The sequence below is a fragment of the Talpa occidentalis genome, unplaced genomic scaffold (genome assembly GCF_014898055.3).
Source record: "Talpa occidentalis isolate TD23 unplaced genomic scaffold, MPIMG_talOcc4v2.1 talOcc4.9, whole genome shotgun sequence".
Classification (NCBI taxonomy): Eukaryota; Metazoa; Chordata; class Mammalia; order Eulipotyphla; family Talpidae; genus Talpa; species Talpa occidentalis.
Genome location: NW_023605305.1, coordinates 37443056 through 37465233, shown reverse-complemented (window position 1 = coordinate 37465233; position 22178 = coordinate 37443056). Strand labels below are relative to the sequence as shown.

The 22178-nt window shown below is 43.8% G+C and overlaps 1 protein-coding gene across 2 annotated transcripts in view; it reads right to left on the bottom strand.

Moving 5' to 3' along the window:
• Nucleotides 1–22178, bottom strand: part of SLIT3 (slit guidance ligand 3) — a 610824-nt gene that overhangs the window by 570621 nt on the left and 18025 nt on the right. The window contains exon 1 of one of the 2 annotated variants that reach the window (XM_054691196.1): nt 1028–1119. The exons of the other annotated variant lie outside the window; for it this stretch is intronic. Coding sequence (XP_054547171.1) covers nt 1028–1104 — 77 coding nt within the window. The 5' untranslated portion in view covers nt 1105–1119. Of the gene's footprint in view, nt 1–1027; nt 1120–22178 lie in introns of those variants that run through there. 2 annotated transcript variants of the gene reach the window in all.

Genomic DNA, 22178 nt, shown 5'->3' with positions numbered 1-22178 from the left:
CCATGAACCTAAGCAGGGTTTTGTGACATGGGGGGTCGGGGTCACAAATAGGAATATGGCAGGTCTGAGCTGGATTAGATGAGGCCAATAAGTGACTTGGGTAGACCTAAAACCTCCACTGGTAAGACATTGTGAGGGAACCAGGGAGAGAAAGGTAGGGGAAATAGGGATCACTGGGAAGCCCCTGTTGTTTGATCCCTGGCTGTGTGACTCCCTCCTGCCTAGATGTCAGGCACAAAAAAGCAGGGACTTCTGAGATCACAGCCCCAGCAACGACTTATAGCCAGGTCACCTAGCTGAACCATTCTAGAATTCCTGCTCACAGAATCTGTGAGAGAGAACACTAACATGAGTGCTGTGTTGGGCTCAAACCCCAGACCAGGCACAGTGCTAAACTCTTTATGTCTAGGCTCTGTAGTCCAGACAAAACCTATGTTGTAGGTCTTATTATTATCCCATTTTTCACAAGGAAGCTGACATTTAATCTCCCCTACCTTCACCCAAACTTAGACTTTACCAATAAAGTGACTTGCCAAGAGGTCATACAAGCAGTAAGTGGAGGGACTGAGGTTTTCACACTTGGGCTATCTGAATGTGGAAGCCACACTACTAACCATCACATCGTGCTGCCCACCTAGAACCAGAGTCTATGCATTTTCCACTGCATCAGATTAACCACTGACTGAAAGAAAAATGAACAAATAAATAAATAAATGAACAAATAAATAGAACATAATACAATTTCTTGGAGAAACCAAGGGATAATCCTTGTGACTTCTCTGCTTCCCACTCCAGCCAAGATGGCCCATTTCCTATCCTGTCTCCCAGGGAGGTCTGAGTCAGTTGAATGCTGAGCTCCTCTGAAAACTCCAGGGGGATGTGCTTTCTTGCTGTTTTTACCCAGATCTGGTTTCTGCCATGTTGCTCATCACTGACCATGTTGCCTCCATAAACAGACATCACATGGTCAGCTGCATTAGTTTTCCCCTTTCGAATCAATGAATCATAAATCAATGCTGTGACTTACTTGGAGCTTTGTGGTATTTTCACATCTGTTCGACACCTTGGATGGGGCGGGGAAGGAAGAAGAATTAAGAATAACATTGGAAAAAAATGAAACAGACATGTTCTAGGGCAGGCTTGCTGTCCCCTTTTTGGCACACGTCTATTCATACCCTTCTTTTGATTCATTCTGTGGCATTCCCGCAAAATTTTCTTTTTGCAGTGGCACATCTGGGAAGGGGGAGGAGTAAAAACTACCCCCCAGTGAAGCAGCATAGTGTGGAGAGAAGGGCCTTGACTGTAACCCAGAAGACATGGACTTGAGAATCCACTTACTCACTTCTTAGTTGTGTGACATTGGGAAAGCCCCTTGATAGGACTGAGCCCCAGTTGCTGGTATTGTTGTTGAGACTTTTATAAAATATGACTGAAAACACCAGCTCTGCTGGACTGCCAGCGAGGCTTGAGAGATAACACGTATTTGAAAAAGTACTTTCTCAACAACATTTGAAGTGGGTAATTTTCCCTCCATAGCCAATAACTGGAAGAAAGAGGATGCAGAGGGGTAGGTTAAGATTGGCTTCAAAGAAGAGGTTTATCTGTGATGGTGAAACATACAGAGTTAGAGAACACATCACCAGTTCAGATCGGATTTCACGGACACCTAGCCCTGCACACATACAATTGGGGTGCTGTCCTCTGGATGTCAGGATAAAAGCCATGGTCTCAACATAAGGTGCAGTGGCCAGGGCTGCCTTCCAACACAGTGGTTTCCGATTATAGAGGTACACCAGCACACTGGCAGCACACTGGCAGCACACTGGCAGGTGAGCAAGACACCTAAGGAATACTTGTGATTGGCAGGAGGCTAAACTACAAGACCTATGAAGTCCTGACAAATCTGAGATCTGTAGTTCTATTTGGGGAGTGCAAGACCAAGGGCTTAAAAAAATACAGCTTGATCCTTGCCCTCAGGAAGTGCGGAGTCTAGTTGAGGAGGTGGACTAAGATGTGAGATACACAGAAAGAAATGTAAGGATATATAAAATTAAATACTAAAAGGTGTGATGTAGATTCCATAGAGTGGACAGAGATTTGAGAGAGCTGTAAGAGCAAGAACTCAGGGAGAAAACCTTCTGAAGGCAATGGGAAGGGAGTGTGTGACAACCATGTGGGAATCACAGAGAAGTGAAGCATCTGAGCACAAGTTCTAGAACAAGCCTTCAAAAGATGTGACGTACTCACGTTCAAGATCTCACAGTGGGATCTGGGCAGCCCTACACAGGAAAGGGATACGAGGATCAGAATTAAGATGCATCACACCCAGCCTGACCCCCGGTTTACCACCAGCAACGGAGAATTCCAATCAAACCTGAATAGTCGGTGAGGAGAATTTGGACTCAGTTTCAATCATTTGCTCTCCATTTTTCTCCACTCAGGGAGGCTGACCTGAATGGGACAGGGCTGACTCCTGTGCCTCTTTGAGTTGAGTAGGAGATGGGAGGAAGTGAGCACAGTGAAGCAGGAGCATGTATCCTCCTGGTTCCCTCCCTGAGAGGTCACCAGCTAGCTTTACCTTTGGTCTTCACCAAAGGTGGCCAGTACTTTATATGACCCACCATTTCCTGGTCCCACAACACTTGTTTCCTCTCATCCCTTCCGGCCTGGAGGTGATAACAGCCCCACTGCTTCTAGTGCTGGTTTCCCTGAACCACATCCACAGCTCTGAAATGGACTCCCTGTATACCAGTGCCCCTCAAGTAATCCTATTTTGAGTTTTTCCACCTGTTTTGTTTCTGACAGATAGATAATTCATTCATTCATTCATTCATTCATTCACTCAACAATATTGATGCTGTGATGGCATGAAGGGCATGTTCCCAGCCCTTGAGCACTATTTAGTGGGGTGAAAATAAATAAAGGGGCAATGACCACACACTGTGATAGACTCTCTATGCCAGAGTTTGGCAAACATTTTCTTTAAAGCACAAGATTGTGAATAATTTTGATGCTGCCAGTCATATTTTGTATTGCAACTATTCAATTCTGCTTTGTAGCATGAAAGTAGTCATAGACTAATATGGATATGGCTGTATGCCAATAAAACTTTATTTACAAAACAGACGGAGGTCTAGATTTGGCCTGGGGTCTGTAGTGTACAGACTCCTGCTCTACGCTGTGCCAAAGGAAAGAAAAAAAGCTTATGGGAGAGTATAGAGGAAAGAACATGATATGATCAGGTTGTGAGGGTCAGAAGAGGCACCTAGGATAAGGGAACATTTTAATTAAGACCTCAAGGATGAGTTGGCCAAAGCCAAATTGGTTGGCATGGGAATATGTGAGAGGAAGAAAAAAGGAACCAGGTCAAAGAAATAGCATGTGTAAAAGCCCAGAGGCATTGCCTTAGGATAACTGGAAGCATATTGTTTTGGTTACTAAAGTTTTTTGCAGGGAATAGCAGAACTAACCCTTTCTCCTCCCTCAGCCTCCTTTCTTTCCTCCTTCCTTCCCCTCCTGACTTCTCTTTTTCTCCCTCCCTCTCTCCCTTCTAGCCTCTCTTTCTTCCTAAAGTAAGCTTCCATTAAACACCTACTCTGGACCTAGCACTGTTTGTGGCTAGGAATAAAGTACTGAAGCACAGAACAGTTCCTTTCAGGGAACTTTCATTTTCTTGGTGGGTGTGGCTTCTGTGATCCTTGCCTCCTGTGTGATCACCCTCATATAATTTCCTCTCCTTGATTGTGGGTGGAACCTAGTGATTTAATGCTCACCAGTATAATACAGCAAAGGTGAATGATGTTACATCTGTGATTACGTTACATACAATTAAATGTTCTTTTGCTAGAGGGCTTGCCACCTGTGATGAAGAAAGTGGCCGTATTGGGGGAGGGGCATTTGGCAAGGAACTGAGGGCAACCTCCATACACAACCAAAAGAAACTGAGGGTGACCAGTAAGAACCCAACTCCCTCAGTCTAACAGGCTGCAAGGAGCTGGATTCTGTCAACAACCTGGAGAGCTGGTGGATCTGGCCCTGGTTGAACCCTTGGATAAGACTACAGCACCAACCAGTGCTGTGATTTGAAGCTTTGTGAGATCCTGAAGCAGAGGCTCCCAGCTAACTGTCAGATCATGAATGGGAATTGTTTTAAGCCGCCAAGTTTGTGGTAAGATTATCATACAACAAGTGCAAACTAACATGGTAGGAGACAGGCAACCACAAATAAGCAGCAGAACCACAGACTACAGCAAGGAAATAAGTAGGAAATCATTTCAGGGTGAGGTGAAGAGAATAAAGGTGGTGGTGAGAGGAAGTGAGGGCACTGGCTAGGGGGGTCAGGACAGGTGTCTCTATGGAGAGAGATTTGCTGTGAAACCCAAAGGGAAAGAAGGGGCCTAATGAAAGGCAGAGGCTGAAAAGAGAAGTGTTCAAGTTGAGGCAGAGAAACACAAGGCCCTGAGCAGAGAAAGCATTTGAAGGGTCAAAGCAACAGAAAGGAGGGCTTCCCTGGTGGCGCAAGGTGTTAAGCACAGCACTGTGAAGCTATCCGCAGCCTCTGCAGCATGAGTTCGATCCCCAGCCAGCCAGGGAGCAACCCACATGGGGCAGCAGACCTCTCCTGTCTCGCCCGCTGCTCCCCTCAGCAGTGTATTTCAGACAGTCTCCCTGTTCTGTTCCCCACTCTGTCTCTGGTGAATCCTCTCACCTCCCACACCTCTGGCCTGTACCCCAGTTCTTGTAGGCATAAATAAATCTTTTAAAAAAAGCAACAGAAAGGAGATTCAGTTGACTAGAACAGAATGGCACCCTATGGGGTCACAGAGGCAGGTGGCACCCAGATTGTGGAGCATCCATGGGGCAGAATCATTGCCTGCAGTAAACAGCCACAGATGTCAGGTAGGGTCTGCTTTTGGTCTCTCTCCCCTGACATCCAACCTGTCCTCTGCACCTAGATATATTTCCACAAAATGCCAATTTCTTTAGTAGTATAATAGCATTACAGCCAGAGGGGGAGGGGGTCTCATCACTGCCTCACTTAATGCTTACTTCTTTTGGTCCATAGACATTTGCTGACCATCTACCAGATCCGGGAGTTGTGTCATGCTCTTCGTTGACACGTATATTCCTGCTATTTGCTTCCCTCAAAAGTCCTTAACCTCTTTTCTCCAGGCAAATTCTACCACCAATGTTAGGGGTTGTACCATGCCCCTCCCCCAAATATTGTAAAGTCCTAATTCTTGCTACCTGTGCTTGTGACCTTATTTGGAAATAAAATCGTGGCAGATGTAATCAGGACAAAATAAGGCCACCAGGGTGAGCACTATTCCAACATGATGGGAGTCCTTATAAGATGAAGAGACTGAAGCACACAGGCAGAAGGCTATGTGAGGACAGGCAGATATGGAGTGATACAGCTGGGCCACCAATCCAAGGACCACCCAGGATGGTAGCCACCTCTGGCAGCTAGGGAGAGGCAAGAAAGGATTCTCCCCTACAGATTTCAGAGCGAGCATAATCCTATTGATGCCTCAGTTTTGAACTTCAGCCCCAAGAACTGTGATAGAAGACATTTCTGTCGTTCTAAGCCACCCATTTGGTGGCCCTTGGTTCTAGCAGCATTGGGGAGCTGGGATACAATCCTTCCAGACATTGTGCAGCCTTCCACCCCTCCTCTCTGCAGCACCCCCAGCCTCTCCATCCTACGCTGATCTTCCCCTTCTCTGAACTTCTGAACTGCATCATTTAGCCGCTGCACAACTCATTTTGGCCTTTCATCACATTTCCTTCCACCTCGTGTGTCTGCCTATTTCCTGTGTGTTTGCTGTGTCTCCCAAAGGAGTGCATGAAGCTCCATGGGAGCCAAAACCACAGATTAATCTCCCTCACTTCCTCCCAGACACCTCGGGTAAAGTGAGGGCCCTTGGAGACACTCAGAGAAACGGACACCAGTTTTCTGGAGCAGAGCATGCTGGGTGGTTTTTTTTTTTTTTTTTTTTTTAGCATTCTATATTTTGTTTATTAGTATTGTCAGTGTTTTTCAGAGTAAATATGTATTACTCATGCAACATCGCCTCCCCTTCCTCTAAAATGTTAGAAAAAGAAGTCCAATTGATATAGAACTCTCACTGAAGTGACCAGCAGGGCTAAAGCCATCAAGACTCTGGAAAATTTGACTAAATGAGGATGTTCTTTGATGATCTAAAGAGCAGTTCTTAGGAATAGCTCAGACAGCCATTCCTAACGAGTCTCCTTCTCTCTTTGCCTCCTTTCTCCAGCCCAGAGGACTTAATGCCATCCACCCATCTTCCTTGAGAGAGAGGAAACATAGTATATGCTCGAGACACCTGGAGCCCCCATCCCACCAGCTGATGGGCAGTGGTGTTCCCCTGCAGATTTCCCTCCTGAAGCACCCATCTCACGCTCGACCTCTCCTGACTTGCACAAGCGGCTTTATTCAATTATATTCTTACTTTTGCACTTCATGCTCTTCCCTTACATAACCACTACGAGTTTAAAAACACATACACACATTGGAGAAAGAAATGCCTGAATTTGATTTAAAAAACTGGCTTCACACCACCTCAGTTGTTTGGGAACTGAGCCTCCCTGGGCTAAATTTCTGGCTTGGCAACTCTCTCGCATATATAATTTTACACCTGCACAACTTTGCAGCCAGCGCTGTGCAGACAGCTACCTGCAGGGAGGAGAATGGGCTGGGCCAGACAGCCGGGCAATCTGGATGTGGTGGTGGTGAGGACCTGCCAGGGAGGAGGGAGCTCACGGTCCTCCACTCTTTCTCTATGAGCAGCAGGAGGACTCTCAGCCCACCCATCTTGCTCTGCTCAGCTTCATGCTCCAGCAAGAAAGGGCATCCAGGGGGCGTAGCTAGTTCTTTGCTGGAGGCAGGAGAGTAGAACTTGCAAATTGGTACTCCCGGGTCAAATCTGGCCTGCAGATATGTTTAGTCTGGTCCTCAGTAAGATTTTAACATTTGTAAATTAATTGCCAACTTGGGAGCATTTCAGACACAAATCAGGAATCCTGGCTTAGCTCCAAAAATCAGACAATCTGATAACCTTGGGCTTTTGTGGTCACTATAAACTGGAGTTAAGCGGCAATTGCCTGTATCAGACATGGCATGCACCCTGCCATTTGTCAATCCATCCGAACCACTTACATTACCTGCTGGATTTGAATTTGAGATCCCTGCTTCTGGATATAAAGCAAGCAGGTCCTGGAATCAGACAGCCCAAGCTCATAACTTACTAGATATTGTACAGTGTAGTGATTGCAAGCAAGTTACTGACTCACCCCTAAGATCTGTTTCCTTACCTGTAAAATGGGTATAACAGAAATACCTACCTCTTGGGATGTTGTGAGGATTAAGTAAAAGGATAAGGTGATGCTAGCATGGGGCTGTCCACATTGAAAAGAGTAAGTAAACACTGCCATTAATTTGTTGAATACTAGCCATGTAAATTGTGAGCATAAGGAACATGCAGAAGGGATTGATGGAATCTTGGTGCTTAACTAACGCTGAAGCGGCCTGGTATATTCCACAGTTCTCATCCAGATATTCCTAGTCCATCCTGACACATCCTTCAATAAAGCAGCCACACAGAGATGTCTCCCCATATGACACACCCAGGACATGCCAGTTCTTACCCTCAGGAAATAAAAAATAAAAAAAGTTCCTTCCCAAATGATTTCCAGGACAACTTAAGACACCTTCATCCTTGCTGAGCAACAACCTCCAGGTGACCAATCGAAAATGCCCAGGAATCTCAAATCCTTCCAAACTCTTCTCGGAAGACCTGTTCTCAAAACCCTCCCCACACTGTCCATGTAAGCACATGAAAGGCTCCTTCCACAAGTTCTGGGAGTCAGGAAACAGAAACCTCAGAGGAGACTGAGATCAACTTTTGGAAATGGGGCAAAAATTATTGGATATGGCATGGTCAAGACAATGCTATTTGTTCTACAAATGATTTAATTTTCTTCCCAGGCAAACAGCAAGGTTAAATTATCTAGCTTCCCTTGTATCAAGATGAGACCATGTGATTGACTTCCAATTAAAGAAAAGTGGATGGATATGCGTCACTTCTAAGTAGGGCCATAAAACATCCTGCACAATGTTACACTCCCTTCTCTTTTCCAGTCTTCCTTGAACATGTGTAGGACACATGTCAAAAATGGTGTTTTCTTAAGATGGAAGGAGCCTGGGTCCCTGAGTGACTATTTGGAGCATGGACCACCCAGATTGACTGCACTGGACTATGATATGAGGAAGCCATGCAATTTACTGTGTTTCACAATAGATACATTTGGGGTATTTGTTTCTGCAGCATAACCTTTTCTGTGCTGACTGATGTATCTGTCAATAAAGAAGAATGAAAAAGAAGTTATATATGTTAGGCATCCTTAATCTTTCAGTATGTTTGTTTCTAACTCATAGCATGAGCTTGGAAGAATTACTTCCCCATCTGTAAAAGTAGGAAAATAAGATGGCTGATCTCCCAGGGTTTCATTGACCCTGAATTATCTCCCAGGATAATCCTCACAGGCTTTCAATCCCATTAACACACATTACCTTAAACAACGCTTTTTTAAAGAAGGGCCTGCTAAGTCCTAACAACAGAGGTATATAAGCTGCAGTCAGCCCTCTCATCAGGGTCTAAATAAATACCTATAGAATGAGTAATTGTTGTGCAAGAGTCAACGTGTATTGGGTGTTTACCATGCACCCAACACTATGTTAAGCATTTCACATTCAGAACTTCTTGTAATGTTCACAACCAGCCCATGAGGCCACTGCTTTTCCAGTCCCATTTTATGCTGAACAAATGGAGGCATGAGGAGATTAAGACCCTTGTATAGGTTCACAAACTGCTAGGTACATATGGGCATTTATAACCAGACAATTAGCTGTCAGTATCGGAGAACTTTAACAATCAACTCTCAAGAAATCAATACAAAGTCTTGAAAGGTGAAAGGCCAAATTGAAATGATCTGATCAGAGAATTTTTGTAATATACTCACAATTTTAACCAAACTAGTAAAACCTAACTTCTTTGGAGTAAGGGTCATATATCATTTATGTTTGAATCCCCAGTGTTCAACACAAAGCCTGGCACATAAAAAGCACAAATAAACATCTACAGAATGACTGAAAGATGTGACTTGAACTCTTTATTGACAGATTTAACTGAGAGTTACATTTGTTCTGCATTGACAATGGCATGAGACCAAAGTCAATGTCAGTATTTCATTTATACCAGTAAATCTGGGAACCAGTTAGGACTGGAGCAACCATACAATTCATCAACCAAAACTGAAAGCTTTTGTGAGTCAAAAGGGATGCCATTAATAATTACACCAGGTAAATAGGCAGAATTAGGACTGCCTTGAGCAAATCAATACAAATAATGTTTCTAGCCAGAATCACAACACACACATGACAGAAGTGAACGATAGGGAAAGTGCTCACAAGGAAATCTGGATGCATCCCATGTCCTTGTTCTTAAGGATACCAGGACATCTCCTTTCTGTTCTCTTGGGCTGCACCCATTTCAGAGTGTATGGAATTTATAGGAAATGTCCTGGTTAAGTATCATTCTCTGAATGGTGCACATCTCCAATCCTGGCCAGTCATAGTGCACACACACTATTAACTTTTAATATAGGTGCAGTAATAGCCTTAAGAAAACAGGAAGGAGCAGTCCCAGGAATGCAATGATTGCTGCAGGAATATAAACATGGATTGCATTGGAACAGACTACATAGTTTTGTATAAACACTAATAAAGTGAGTTCAGGCTGAGCTGTGACTTTAAAGGAAATTCTTCCCCATAAACATGTCCTGCCATGCCCTAATAACTCTTTAATTTGATGCACATTTAGGAAGGATGATGCGAAGTAATCACAGAATAATGTTAAGGTCTGTTGTGAAGGAGGGGGGGATGTGATGCAACTTGGAGCTAACACCATCTACCAGAGAGCTGGCTTCATTGCTCATTTCACACATGGGGGGAATTGGCCGAGTGACATGCAGGAAATCAGAGACAGGTCTTTGCAGGTTCAGCACAAGAAAATTCTGGGTGTCATCTGATGGCGCCATCTAAGACTCCTGCCTAGTCAATTCCTGGCCTGCCTTCTCTTGCCGGAGACAGTAAAAGTGGTTTCCACTTGTATGTAGACTCTCCACTTCTTAGACCAAGACTAGTCACATTTCAACTAGACAGCTCTTTGAGAGCAGAGAACACTTCTTACACACCTGGGCATCACCCATGAGGCTGACATGACTCTGCCCCCTGCAAGAATGACACAGAATGACACAGAATCAGTGACAATAAGACCGGAAGCTATAGCTCATGACCGGGTTCCACAACTTTCTAATTGTGTGGTTTTTGGCATTCCACTCTTCTCATCTGCAAAATGGGTTAATAGCACCTATTGACTCTCAGAGGGATTTCAAGATCACATGAAGTATTATTTTTAGAAAATGTAGGAAATGATTATGGCTAGTACAAAATGATAATGATAATTAATAATAACAGTGTTGAATTACTGAATTTAGGCACCATTCATCTGAGTCTTCATAGAATTGTATAAGGCATTTATTATTATTATCCCCATTTTACAAGAAACTAAGTCCTGGAGATTAAGTAACATCCCAGTTCATGCATCACAGAGCATCAATTCTAGAGGGCAGATCTAGATTGTCAGAGCTCCTTTCCCATTGCTCTCATAACTCCCAGGAAATTGAAGGAATGGACTCTGTCCCCTTTTCATCCTTGTGGGCTATGTGTGGAGAATCCTCATGTCTCCAGGACCCAGCAAAGACCAGGGGAGTTAAGGGTTTTGGTTCAAATGGCTGCAGCTTTTCCTTCTCCCAACCACTCTTATTCACATATCAACTCTTGGCACCCATGCGCAACATCATTTGGCCAAACACACAGCTGACACTGACTTTCACCCAGGTACATGGCACTGGTCCCTCAACTCATCATGGTTCTGTGCCTTCACAAAGGTAAGAGGTCTGAGCCTTATGCCCCTGTCACTGGGAACGGTAGCCCAAACACTTTGTCCATCCTGGCAGGTTTCCTGCATACACCAAGCTCATTCCAAGTAGCAGCCCTGTGCTCGGGCAAATCTCCTATCTGTGACGACCCCTTCCATGCGCCCTAATGAACTATAGCTATATGGAAATGTGGCTGGGGAACGGGGACTGATAAAGTTCTTTACAGAAAAACTTGGGACCTCCTTCAGGAGAGTACTGAAGAGGAGCTATGAAGAAAGAGAACATCTTGATAGAGGGTCAGTGGACTGGAACGGGCCTAGCAACTTCATTCAGGCTGCAGACATACTCCTTGCTTTGGTGCTGATAAAATGCCGAGGGACAGAGACTAGGCAGGAAGAAAGAAAGGCTATTCTGATTCTGCAAACAGTCCAGCATGTCAAGACCCAAGAAAAGCAAACCTCCCTTTCATCATTCATGAAACCATATCTTGCTTATTATGACAATTTAAAAAATGTCTCTGATTATTCCTCTGAGAATTCAATTTGTTTCCTTTGTAAAGAGGAAACAATTCTCTCCTCAGTTTGGGAGGTGGGGACATTCCATTTATCTTCAGGGGAGAAATCTGTTTCTTATTACAAATCACGTTCTATAGGTCTATTTGTGAAGTATAAATCCCCACACTTCAGGTTAAAAAGAAAATCTTTCTTCACTCTCCTACAACCTTCATGGAGCCCCACAAGAGGGAGGCTCCTGCCCTCTTTTCAGTCATTGTTACAATGACTGGATTTTCTTCTCTTGGTTTAAGAAAGGAAAACATTTTGCTCATTCTCTGAAAATCAGCAGAGTGGTGTCCCGAAGTCACCTGTACACCTGAGGATAGCCCATGAGTTAATTCACTCTATCAGCATTTATGGAGGGCGGTGAATTTCAGGACCAAGACAGATCCTGGGAAGACATAGATTTCAAGTAAATTCACAACTCTCTGAATCCCTGTGCTGTAGGACAGGGGTCAGCAAACTATGGGCCACAGGGATATTAAGCCCGCTGCCTGTTAGTGGGAGACCCACGAGCTAAGAATGTTTTTATATTTTTAAACAGTTGAAAAAAATAACAAAAGTCAAATAATATTTCATGACATAAAAATTACATGAACTTCAAATTTCAATATCCATAAATACAGTTTTCTTGGAACACAGTCATGCTCATCCATTTATAGAAGGTTTAAGGCTGCTTTTGTGCAGCCTTACACGGGCAGAGTTGAATAGTTGCCACTGAGATTGTATGATTCTCAGAGTCCACATATTTACTACATGATCCTTTACAGAAAATGGTTGCTGACCCCTGATCCAGGGGCTCATTAGTCTAGTTGGATAAGAAACATGGAAATGACAGAATTATGACTGAGTGCTTACATCCCCCTCACCCCTCTTCATATGTTGAAGCCCTAACCACCCCCTTGCCCCCCACCAAGGTGACGGTATTTGGAGCAGAGACCTTTGGGAGATAGTTGGATTTAGATGAGGTCATGAGGGTGGCGCCCCATGGAGGGATGAATGTTCCAATGAGAAGAAGAAGAGACCCCAACAATTGCTTTCTGCCTTGTGAGGACACAGAGAGAAGGTGCCTGAAGACTGCAAGCCAGGAAGAGTGCTCACTCAGACCTCCAGCCTTCAGAGCTACGAAAAATAGAATGTGTGTTGTTTAAGTCACCCAGGCTATGGCATTTTCTGGTCATAGCCCAAGGTGAAAGGGACAGATGGTAATCTTAGTCACAAGAAGAATGAAAACATGTGTATAAGGGGTGATGCAAGATGGTGGGGGCACCCAACTCAGACTGATGCTGGCATTCCACTTGGTAGGAGGACCTCATAAAATAACCCTGGGGAAGTTATTTAAATTCTCTGTGCCTCCATGTCTTTATCTGTAAAATGGAAATAATCAGTGTCCTACTTCTTGGATTGAGAATTAATCAGGTATATGTCTGTCAAGAGGATACAATATTGACTGGCCCATATGTGCTCAATCTCTTTGCTCTTATTTTTACCAGTAATGATATTTGCACAACTCCAACTCCAAGGGTTGTTATTCACAAACATACAGTGGGAATGGCATCCCCATGGCATATAATGAGCATGCTGATCCAGGAGTTCAGCAACATGGTTGCTTTGATAATAGCCAATATGAAAATGATGCCTGTACAGAGTTCTGAGGAAAGAGGTGGAGCATACAGCATTGTAGATGCACCAGGCAGGTCCCTTGTATTTTTATTGACACATCATTAACTCTTCATTTAGAAAGAGACCCAAGAAGGCAACAATGTCAAAAGGCTATGGGGGGGCCCATGATCTGTATGCCTGCCTTTCTCCCAGCTCATAGTCCCTGCACAGTCATTCTGGGGTGGGTCCTCAACACTCATTCCTCTGATTACACCTTGCTTCTGGTCCCTCAAACTCTCAGACTGGGGGCTATTTTAAGCCCAAATTAAAGACTCCTCTCCTGAATGGCTGCAATTTCAGCCTGTGGTTTGTTCACTCCAACGTGGCTGGGCCATGGTGTTGGTACACAGGGCTCTGCAAGGGTAAACTATACAAGGAAGGAGGTGAGGGGATTTAGGATTTGTAGAAACCAACTCAATGGAACACACTGTCCAAGGAAAACACACTGAGGACACTAAAAAAAAGTGTCATGTTAGCAGCAAGAAAGTCATGGATGGTACGTTAGTGCTTCAACTTCCAAAGAAAGGGCTTGTCACTCTAATTCCATGAACCCACACCTGTGTGTCTTCTCAGCCTCTTGAAGGAAGGGCCAGAGGCTGGCATAGGCTTTTACACTATAAACACAGAAACCTTGTCATACACCCTAGCACCACAGACTAAAGCTCTGGAGGCTGAAACCACAGGTAAAGCTTTCAGAGCCTCCCATGAGGCTATCTGAATCCACTGTCCAGGGATGGGCAAGGGAGCACAGTGTTGGTGAAAGCAGGCAGATAAGGACAGAGGGAGACCAGAAAAGCTGGGTGGGAGCAGGGCAGAAATCCACCAAGTTTTTGTTGTCAACAATATCTATCTACTCTGGAAAAAGCATGGACAAGAGTGCTTAGGATCGTACTCTCTTCCTTTTCTCTGCCCTTGGTTTCTCTTGCTCTTAATGGGACAGGAAAGGAGAGATGACCCTTCAACTCATACTTGGAGGGCAGAGTCACTACAATTTCTTCTTTATCCCATTTGCAGCCTCATCAGACTCCTTCACCCAGACCCACCAGCCAGGTCAATTGCTGATTTGGCTAGCTGCATTCTGGAAGCTTTCTCGGATACTCTGTCAATGTTGGCTTCTAAAGCAGCCATTGTAGATGGACCTCGCTCCAGAAGAGAGCAGCTCCAGGATCATACGTCTATTCTGAATTTTGAGTTTCCAGACCCTCACACAGACATGAAGGAGCCTGTGGCCTCTTAGCTGAGTGCTCACCACTAAGTGGTTAGAAGTAGATGTCACACTGGCTGCCCACCACCAAGTCCCATTGTACAGACGCTGTTTTGCTTGCTTCTCAAATAAAAAGTGAGATTGGCAAATCTCAAATAAAAGGTGAGATTGGCAAAGAAAGCTTTTTAAAAAATGACTTTTGGTTGGGTATGTGATCTTCAATTTATTTGTGGTCTATCATACCCCATCACTCCCTGTGGCTTCATAGGCAGCCCAATTCACCCATTTGTATTAAGCACATAGGCAACTGGACTTGATGCCAAACTTTATGATGGCTAAATGTTTCCCTCCCTAGTGTTAGGAAGGCAACCAAGTCTTATGCACCAGTCCTTGCTCCAGGATAGCACGAAGCCTTACCCATTGTTCTGCCTCAAACAGCAGAGGATGATTTGAATGGACTGATGTGATCAGATCTCTTAGACATGACTTCTGAGGCCACATGAGAGAAGGCAAAGGATTGAGAATTGTTCACCCAACTGTCTCTCTGGGAGATTTGATCCTGTAGGTCTATGGAAGCCCACCCAACCTCCCAGGGACAAACTGATGGAGATGACTGTAGGTGAGCCAAACTTTGGCTCCAGTAAAATTGAGAACAGCTGGCACTTCTGAAAACCATAGGCCCCTGGGACCCGGGCTGAGTGCACACCGGTCAGCACCAGCCCTTTCCCCTTGTTCTTCTTGTCATGCTTAATTACACCAGGATTGTGCTGAGTCAAGCAACCTGCTGGGTTGGGGGCCTAGGCATGACCTTTCCCATTGCTCTCAGCCAGCAACTGGGACTCAAGTAGCCGGGTGCATTTTCACCGAGAAACCCAAGAATAAACTCAGCACCAATGTGCGTGGTGCCAAATTCTAAGACCCACACCTCAGCCCCTCCTAAACCAAGGGTGAACAAAAGGGCCTTGCAGCAGCCACACCACCTGCATTCAACCTTGAAACAGAGCCCCTCTGCTATGGAATGTGGCAAGTAGCAGTGGGCCCCAGGAGGCCATAGGAAAGGGCAGCAGGCATGCTGATGCTCTCAAAGCTTTGCTTCCAGCCTTGCCAAATTTTTGCCCTCAGATTTACTTCCAGTCCCTGCACCCTTAGAATCAAAGAAATTTCTTCTGCACCACTCCAGAAGGAGCTCAGAGCCCTGTGCTCCCTATACACAGGTGTACACACTCATGTGCACATATATGCACAGCCCTCTGCAAAGCCCAAGAGAAAATAATGTGGCCAAATCCTCAAGATCAGGGTTCCTGGCCTTGGCTTGCACATTGGGATTACTTGGGAGCTTCAGAAGTCTGGTTGCCCAGGTCAAGCTGCAGACAAGAGAAATCAGAATCTTCAGGGGTAAATATCAGGCTTCAGTAGTACTTTAAAGTTCAGAATTGTTGCTGTGGGTGAACTGAAAACTCTGGAAATGTCAATCCACCAATTGCTTTGAGGTTGGAACTGAGCTCAAGATAACAGACAAACCTTCAGGCTGTTGGCCACCATCCCACAGAGATTGGTGTTATTCATTCAGCAAACACTGTTGAGCACCAACTATATGCTAGACCCCTTTCTGAGTGTCTAGAAGTTGAATCAAGAGCAATACTTTCAGAGTTAACTGGCTTGCAACTTGAGTTTTAAGTGAGGTTGATCTCTAAATCAACTAACCAACCAGCTGACGTTTACATAACACACAGCGTGTGCCAGGCTCTGCAAAAGGTGCTAAGAAGACTAAGGTGAAATTTCTGCCTCCCAAGAGTTTAAATCCTAAATGGCAAAGCCTAAGAATTTGCACATTGAGAATAAAAACACAACATGGTACATAAAGCAGAAATGATTGTCACTTGATGAATTTCAAACTAACAAATATACATCAAGCAACTACTTTATGCCAGATAATGTGAAATGCTGGAGGAACAACAAAAACAGGATTCCCCCATCTTCAAAAAGCTTAAACTACAGAAGTGAATCCCAAAGTGAGGTTCCCCAGCTAAGAACATCAGGTGGGAACTTATTAGAAATACACATTCTCAGGCCTCATCTCAACCTGGAATCCCTGAGGTAGGGGTTATCAATCTGCGTTCTAACAAACTTTGCAGGTGGTTCTGACATGCACTCAATCTACAAGACTGATTACTGTGACAGGAGCAGAAAAGCAGAGACATCTCTTTGTTTAGGTCTAATGAAAATCTTGAAGGATTTGAATCCTGGTTCCAACATAATTTGGGGGAGCTTCAGCAGTTACTTTAGCCTCCTTATGGTCTCTATTTGTCAACTTTAAAATAGTAATAAGAAGTGATAATGAGGTCTACTATGTAGAGTTGTGTGAAGAGTACATAAGATACTGTCTAAAAATCACCAGATCCAATGCCTTCCTTGCAAGTGCTGAATGAGAGATCTCCATCTCTACAGTCATGAAGCAAGGGAGCTGTTCAGCAAATGAATGTTTAAAGAATGAATGAAAGAATGAATGCATTAATGCATTATGGATGGAGACTAAATCTGGAAAGTCTGGAAAAGCAAGACAGAATGGGATCTTCATTCAATGGGCAAATAGGGAGATGTTTAAGGACAGGAATACAGGTTGGTAACACCAAGTGGTCTGAACACATCACAGATCTTAAGAGTGGCATCATCCTAGTTCATTCTCCAAATCGAACTAAGGAAGGCTCTCCCAGACTTAGCAGCCAGAATGCTGGCTATGCATCTGGGCTGTGGAGTCAGGCTGGCTGGGCTCCAATACTAGTTAAGAGACCATTTAACCATGTGAAGCCTGTTTTCTCTTCTGAAAAGTGGGTATATAATACTACCAACATCAGGGTTGTTGCAATAATTAAGCAAAATTAAGCACAATGATATGAGTACAGCATTTCAGTATTATGAACCATCTCTACACCCAAATGTTAGCTCTTTGTTTCATGGTAAGCAGCTGAGTGTATTGTGACCTCTGCTAAACTATGGCTGGCTGGATGTTTTAAGCAGACCAGTCTGAGTACACTGTAGTGTCAGATCCAAATAACACAAATGGCTGTTTGGTTTCTGCATAAAAACAGTAGCTGCTGAGTACTGGGAACATGCATACTTTCAGGTTGTGTGAGAGTGCTTTCCAAGTAAAGGTGCTGCACACAGGAGCCCTGGGACAGAGGGTTATTGTATCCATTTTGCAGATAAGGAAACTGAAGTTCAGTGATTTGTCAAAGGCATACAACTATCAAGTGTCAAAGCCTGAATGCAAATGAAACTCTAATTACAAATTCCATGGTCTTTCTACTATCATCAAATGATCCTAAGATTTTCCCCAGAGGCTGCCTAAAGACTTCCCAAATGGGGTTCACTTAGCAGCAGTGACAAAGGTCCAGATTCTTTTGTGGTGCAGCTGTGTCACAACACATAGTGGAATGACATGTAACCCAGAACTCTGAGTCTGAAAGAGGAAATAAGAGGGAAGACACAGTTGGGTCAGAGACAGGATGCCAGACCCTGCAAAAGATCAGACTCTTGGATTCTAAGACTGCTCACCCTTGCCGATAAAGCATTTATCTGTGCATGCCTATGTGTCTTAACAGTGTATTAGTTAAGGACAGAAAGGAAGCAAAGACCGTCCTTCCCTGATCCAAAAATGATGATCTAAGCCTGGGCACAGAGAGCGTAAGTACATGCAACACAACACTCACATCAGCTCTCAGTAAGCATTTTTCTTCTTCTAAAAGGAGTATTCTGGTCCATGACACAACACAGCAAGATGAGTCCCTTTTATATCATCCCAGGTCTAATTACTTAAATGCCAAATGATGGTGTTTCTTCTTCATCCCGTATACCAGCTGTGCAGTGCTAACAGCCAAGGGGATCTGTAGACCCTTAATGCCTCTCCCTGAGGATCTGAACTGTGTTGTGAATGAATGGAGAAAAGTGTCTTCACTTGGGAGCTTCTAACAAAGATTCCTGGAGCCCAAAATACCAAGTTGGAATTCATCCCCTTACCTCTCAAGCAGTCCAAAGACCTGCCTGATGCTCTCAACTGGAACAAAGAGAACAGTTGAGGTGGGATTCCCAGTTGTTGTGGTTTTTTTTTTTTTTTAATAACAATTACTAACAATTTACTCCCCTCAAATCTGGTATTTACCTGCAATGGGCCATGTTACCTTCAGCTGACCCTATGTGCCAAAAATATTACTGCATTTTCATATTTATCATCTTTGTGTTCCACGGTTGCCATGGTAGTAAAATTTACACTCAACAGTTTCACTGCCATTTTCAACTACAAATGGAATTATTCTGTTCCCAGTTTGGTTCAGCAAAAATAAAAAAGGGAATGTACATGTCCTTAGTATATGCCAGGTCCTGTGTTAGGCATGAGGCCTGGGGCTGAGGGAATAACAAAGGGATTTCTGTAAGATTTTGCTCCTTTACAAAGCAGACATTTTGTTTCTCTTGGGATGAGATTTCTTTTAAGTTGTAGTAAACATATATATATATATATATATATATATGTTTATTGCCATAAAAGTATCTGTTTGAGTACCTGTTTCAATTCTTTGGGGATATACACTTAGGAGTGTAATTGCTGGATTGTATGGTAATTCTATATTCAACTTTTGAGGTACCACTACGATGCTTTGCACATCCTCATCAATACTTGCTATGTTCTGGATTTGGGGTTTTTGTTTTTCCAGTAAAGCCATCCTAGAAGATAGATGCAGTTGTTGTTTGTAAGAGCGAATGACAAGAAAGTGTTGGTCAGAGTATCACTGGCATGAGTACAGCTTGGGTGACTGAATGAATGGATTCTCCCATCAACAGGGCTGTTACTCCCATACACAGACTGGCACTATTCTATTAACTCCCCCATGGGAAGGACGGGAGTTTGCACCAGGAAGCCCATCTCCACGAAAGCAAGCCAGGCGGCAACTGAGCTCACAAGTCCCCCAGGACTTTAATTTGGGGACCATCTAATCTATCTCGCAGAGTTTGTTTACATGCCTGGGAATCAGTAAAACCTGTTGCTTTAGAATTGGGGGCGGCCACTTGATAGCACCTAAAAAGTAAGACAACTATAAGCCCTCCAGTGTGGGGTTAAGAAACCAAATCTGTGGGTCAAACAGACTGGGTTGAATTACAGTTCTACCATTGGTGACGTGTGTGACCGTGCAGACTTAATCCTCAACCTGGACCTAATCCTATTCTTGAGAGGATTAAAGGAAACAATAAAAACCACTTAGCACAGTGGCTGACACAATGTGAGGTCTCCATAAAAGTTAGCTCTTATTGTTACTATGAAGTTCCAGTATTAGTGCACAGACCTGACACCCCCAGCTCCTTTGGCTAGTTTCTCTGATCCCCAAGACCCCTAGGAAAACAGAAGGGGTTCCAGGATGAGGATACCAATCTCTCCAAGTTCATTCTGGCAGGGGGTTTAGGGAGAGAGCAGGGCCATCAACGCTGATTTTCAGAGGCCCAGACCCATACCCCAAGAAGTGAAAAAGAACTTTTTCATAGTGTTAAAAGTCACTGATGGGACTGGAGCCAAGTCGATTTTCCAAAGAGAAGGTTGGCAGACACACCAAAAATTGAATAAGAACAGCAGTGAGCTTCAGCATGAGGACCCAAGAGGAAACACAGTAGGAATGAACTATGAGGCTGGTGGGGTGGGATTTCATGCCAGTGGCACCATAATTCGTATGTACGTGGAAGGCAGCAGGCTTCCAGCTTGGTCTAACACAAAGCTTCATATTAGACTGAAGCATATTGAAAGTATCAAAGTCCCATGGAGTGACAAACAACTGCTGGGCTTCATGCTTCACCTGTAACTTCAAAGCTTTTTTGCACATGGAGACCCTTAGGTGAAAAGCCAAGCCTCTGGGTATGAAAGGAGTTTTGCCTAGCAGGGCTCTGCAGGTATGTGGAGAAAAAGGTGGTGGCTAGATAATAATAACAAATCCTATTTATTGAGCACATGCTAGGTGCTTTCCACATGTGTAACTGGTATGGCAGGGCTGCCCCATGCATTACAGATGTCGCCATGTTTTATGGAGGAAGAAGTTGAGGTTTAAAGTTAAGAACTTGTTAAGTCTCTCTCACCCCTTGATTGACCAATAGTTACACATAAAGGCTAAAAAATAAAGAAATTTCCATATGTATCATCTATTAAGATGACCTCTATGAAGTGACTACTATTCACCTTTTTCTACCAACAAAAGTGAAAACCCAATGGGGTTAAACTTAATGTGACATCATATCTAGCCATTATTTATATATTAAAATTATATAAACCACATGATACATAATGTCCTATTTTGTTTGTTGACTAGATAATGTCAGCTATAGATTATATAATATTTACAAGAGGCACATTGCTTAGTGATTAGAACACAGATTCTTGAATCTGACTGCATAGGAAACTTGGCTCTGCCACTTACTAGCTATAGGACTTTGAGTAAATAATGAGGATTCTTCCATATCCTCATTATAAAAAGAGCTTGTAATAGTTCTGACCTCACGAAATTGTTATAAAAATTAAGAAAACACAAGCAGTGTGCTAGAACAGTACCTGGCACGTACTACTCATTAGCAGCCATGGTGCACACTTCTGTTAATGGATGCCTCGCCATAAGTCTTGGCAATAGTCAGTGTTACCTGATTTTACTGAGATGCTCGAGACTCAGAGGTTGCCCAGAATCTTACGTCTAGCAAGGTATCACCAATTTAAACTCAGGTCTGTCTGAGTCCCAAGGTCTGCCTTTCTAAGGTACCACTTCTGGTGGGCTCTCTGAGTCTTCATTTGCCATTTGATGATAAGAGAGTTTGGGTCAGTTGACTTTATGGTTCCTTCCACCATCCTTTTGCAAAGGGGCTATGTTAAAACCACAGCAGTAGAAATAATAGGATCAGATGCTTTTGGTTTCACTGAACACAGTATCCTTAGCCATGTGGTCAGAAGCTTTCTGTATTTAGGGTTCCCATTTTTTTTCCTTTCTGCTATTTCTTTCCAGAGTCCTCAGTACATTTCCTAATTAATCACTCCCACTTAATTTCCTAAAGCAATCACATCCTCCCCGCAGGCAAGTGTCCTCGTCTCAGGCAGAAGCACACACACCAGCTGGCCTCTCAGCTATGTGGGAGTGTGTGAGCAGCCTTGGACACAGACGAAAGAGTGGCAGAGATGCAGGAAAAACACAGCTTGGGAGATACACTCAAAGGACACTCTTCCCATCCTGGTGACATGTGGCTTTCTTGGTGAGCAAAAAGGACACAGATTTCATTCTCTAAGGATACCCTAAGGTGCAAAAGCTCTGACTAGAGCATTCTAGGTGCAAGGAGACAATTTGCAGCTGTTCCATGATGCCAGGAAGGGTTATGCTGGTGAGGAAGGCTCAAATTCCTCTTTCAGATTTGTGGTTTATTTCTTATGTCAATTCTTATGTCAAACAAGAGGTTTCCTTTGGTAAAACCTCAGTTTTCTCATCTTTAAAATGAGAACAGTAAAATAAGCAACATAGTATGGGATGAGGAAGGAGCCACAAATACAAAGATTGGCAGAGTCGGGCAGGTGATGTCAATGAATGAAGTTGGGCTGAGCAAAAAAGAATAACATGATGTCAAATGGCAGCTGATGGATCATCTCATGGTTGGATTCACCATAGGGAGTTGTGGAGACTGCAGGGAAAAGGAGATTTGCCTCATCTCCAAGCCAGTCAATTCCT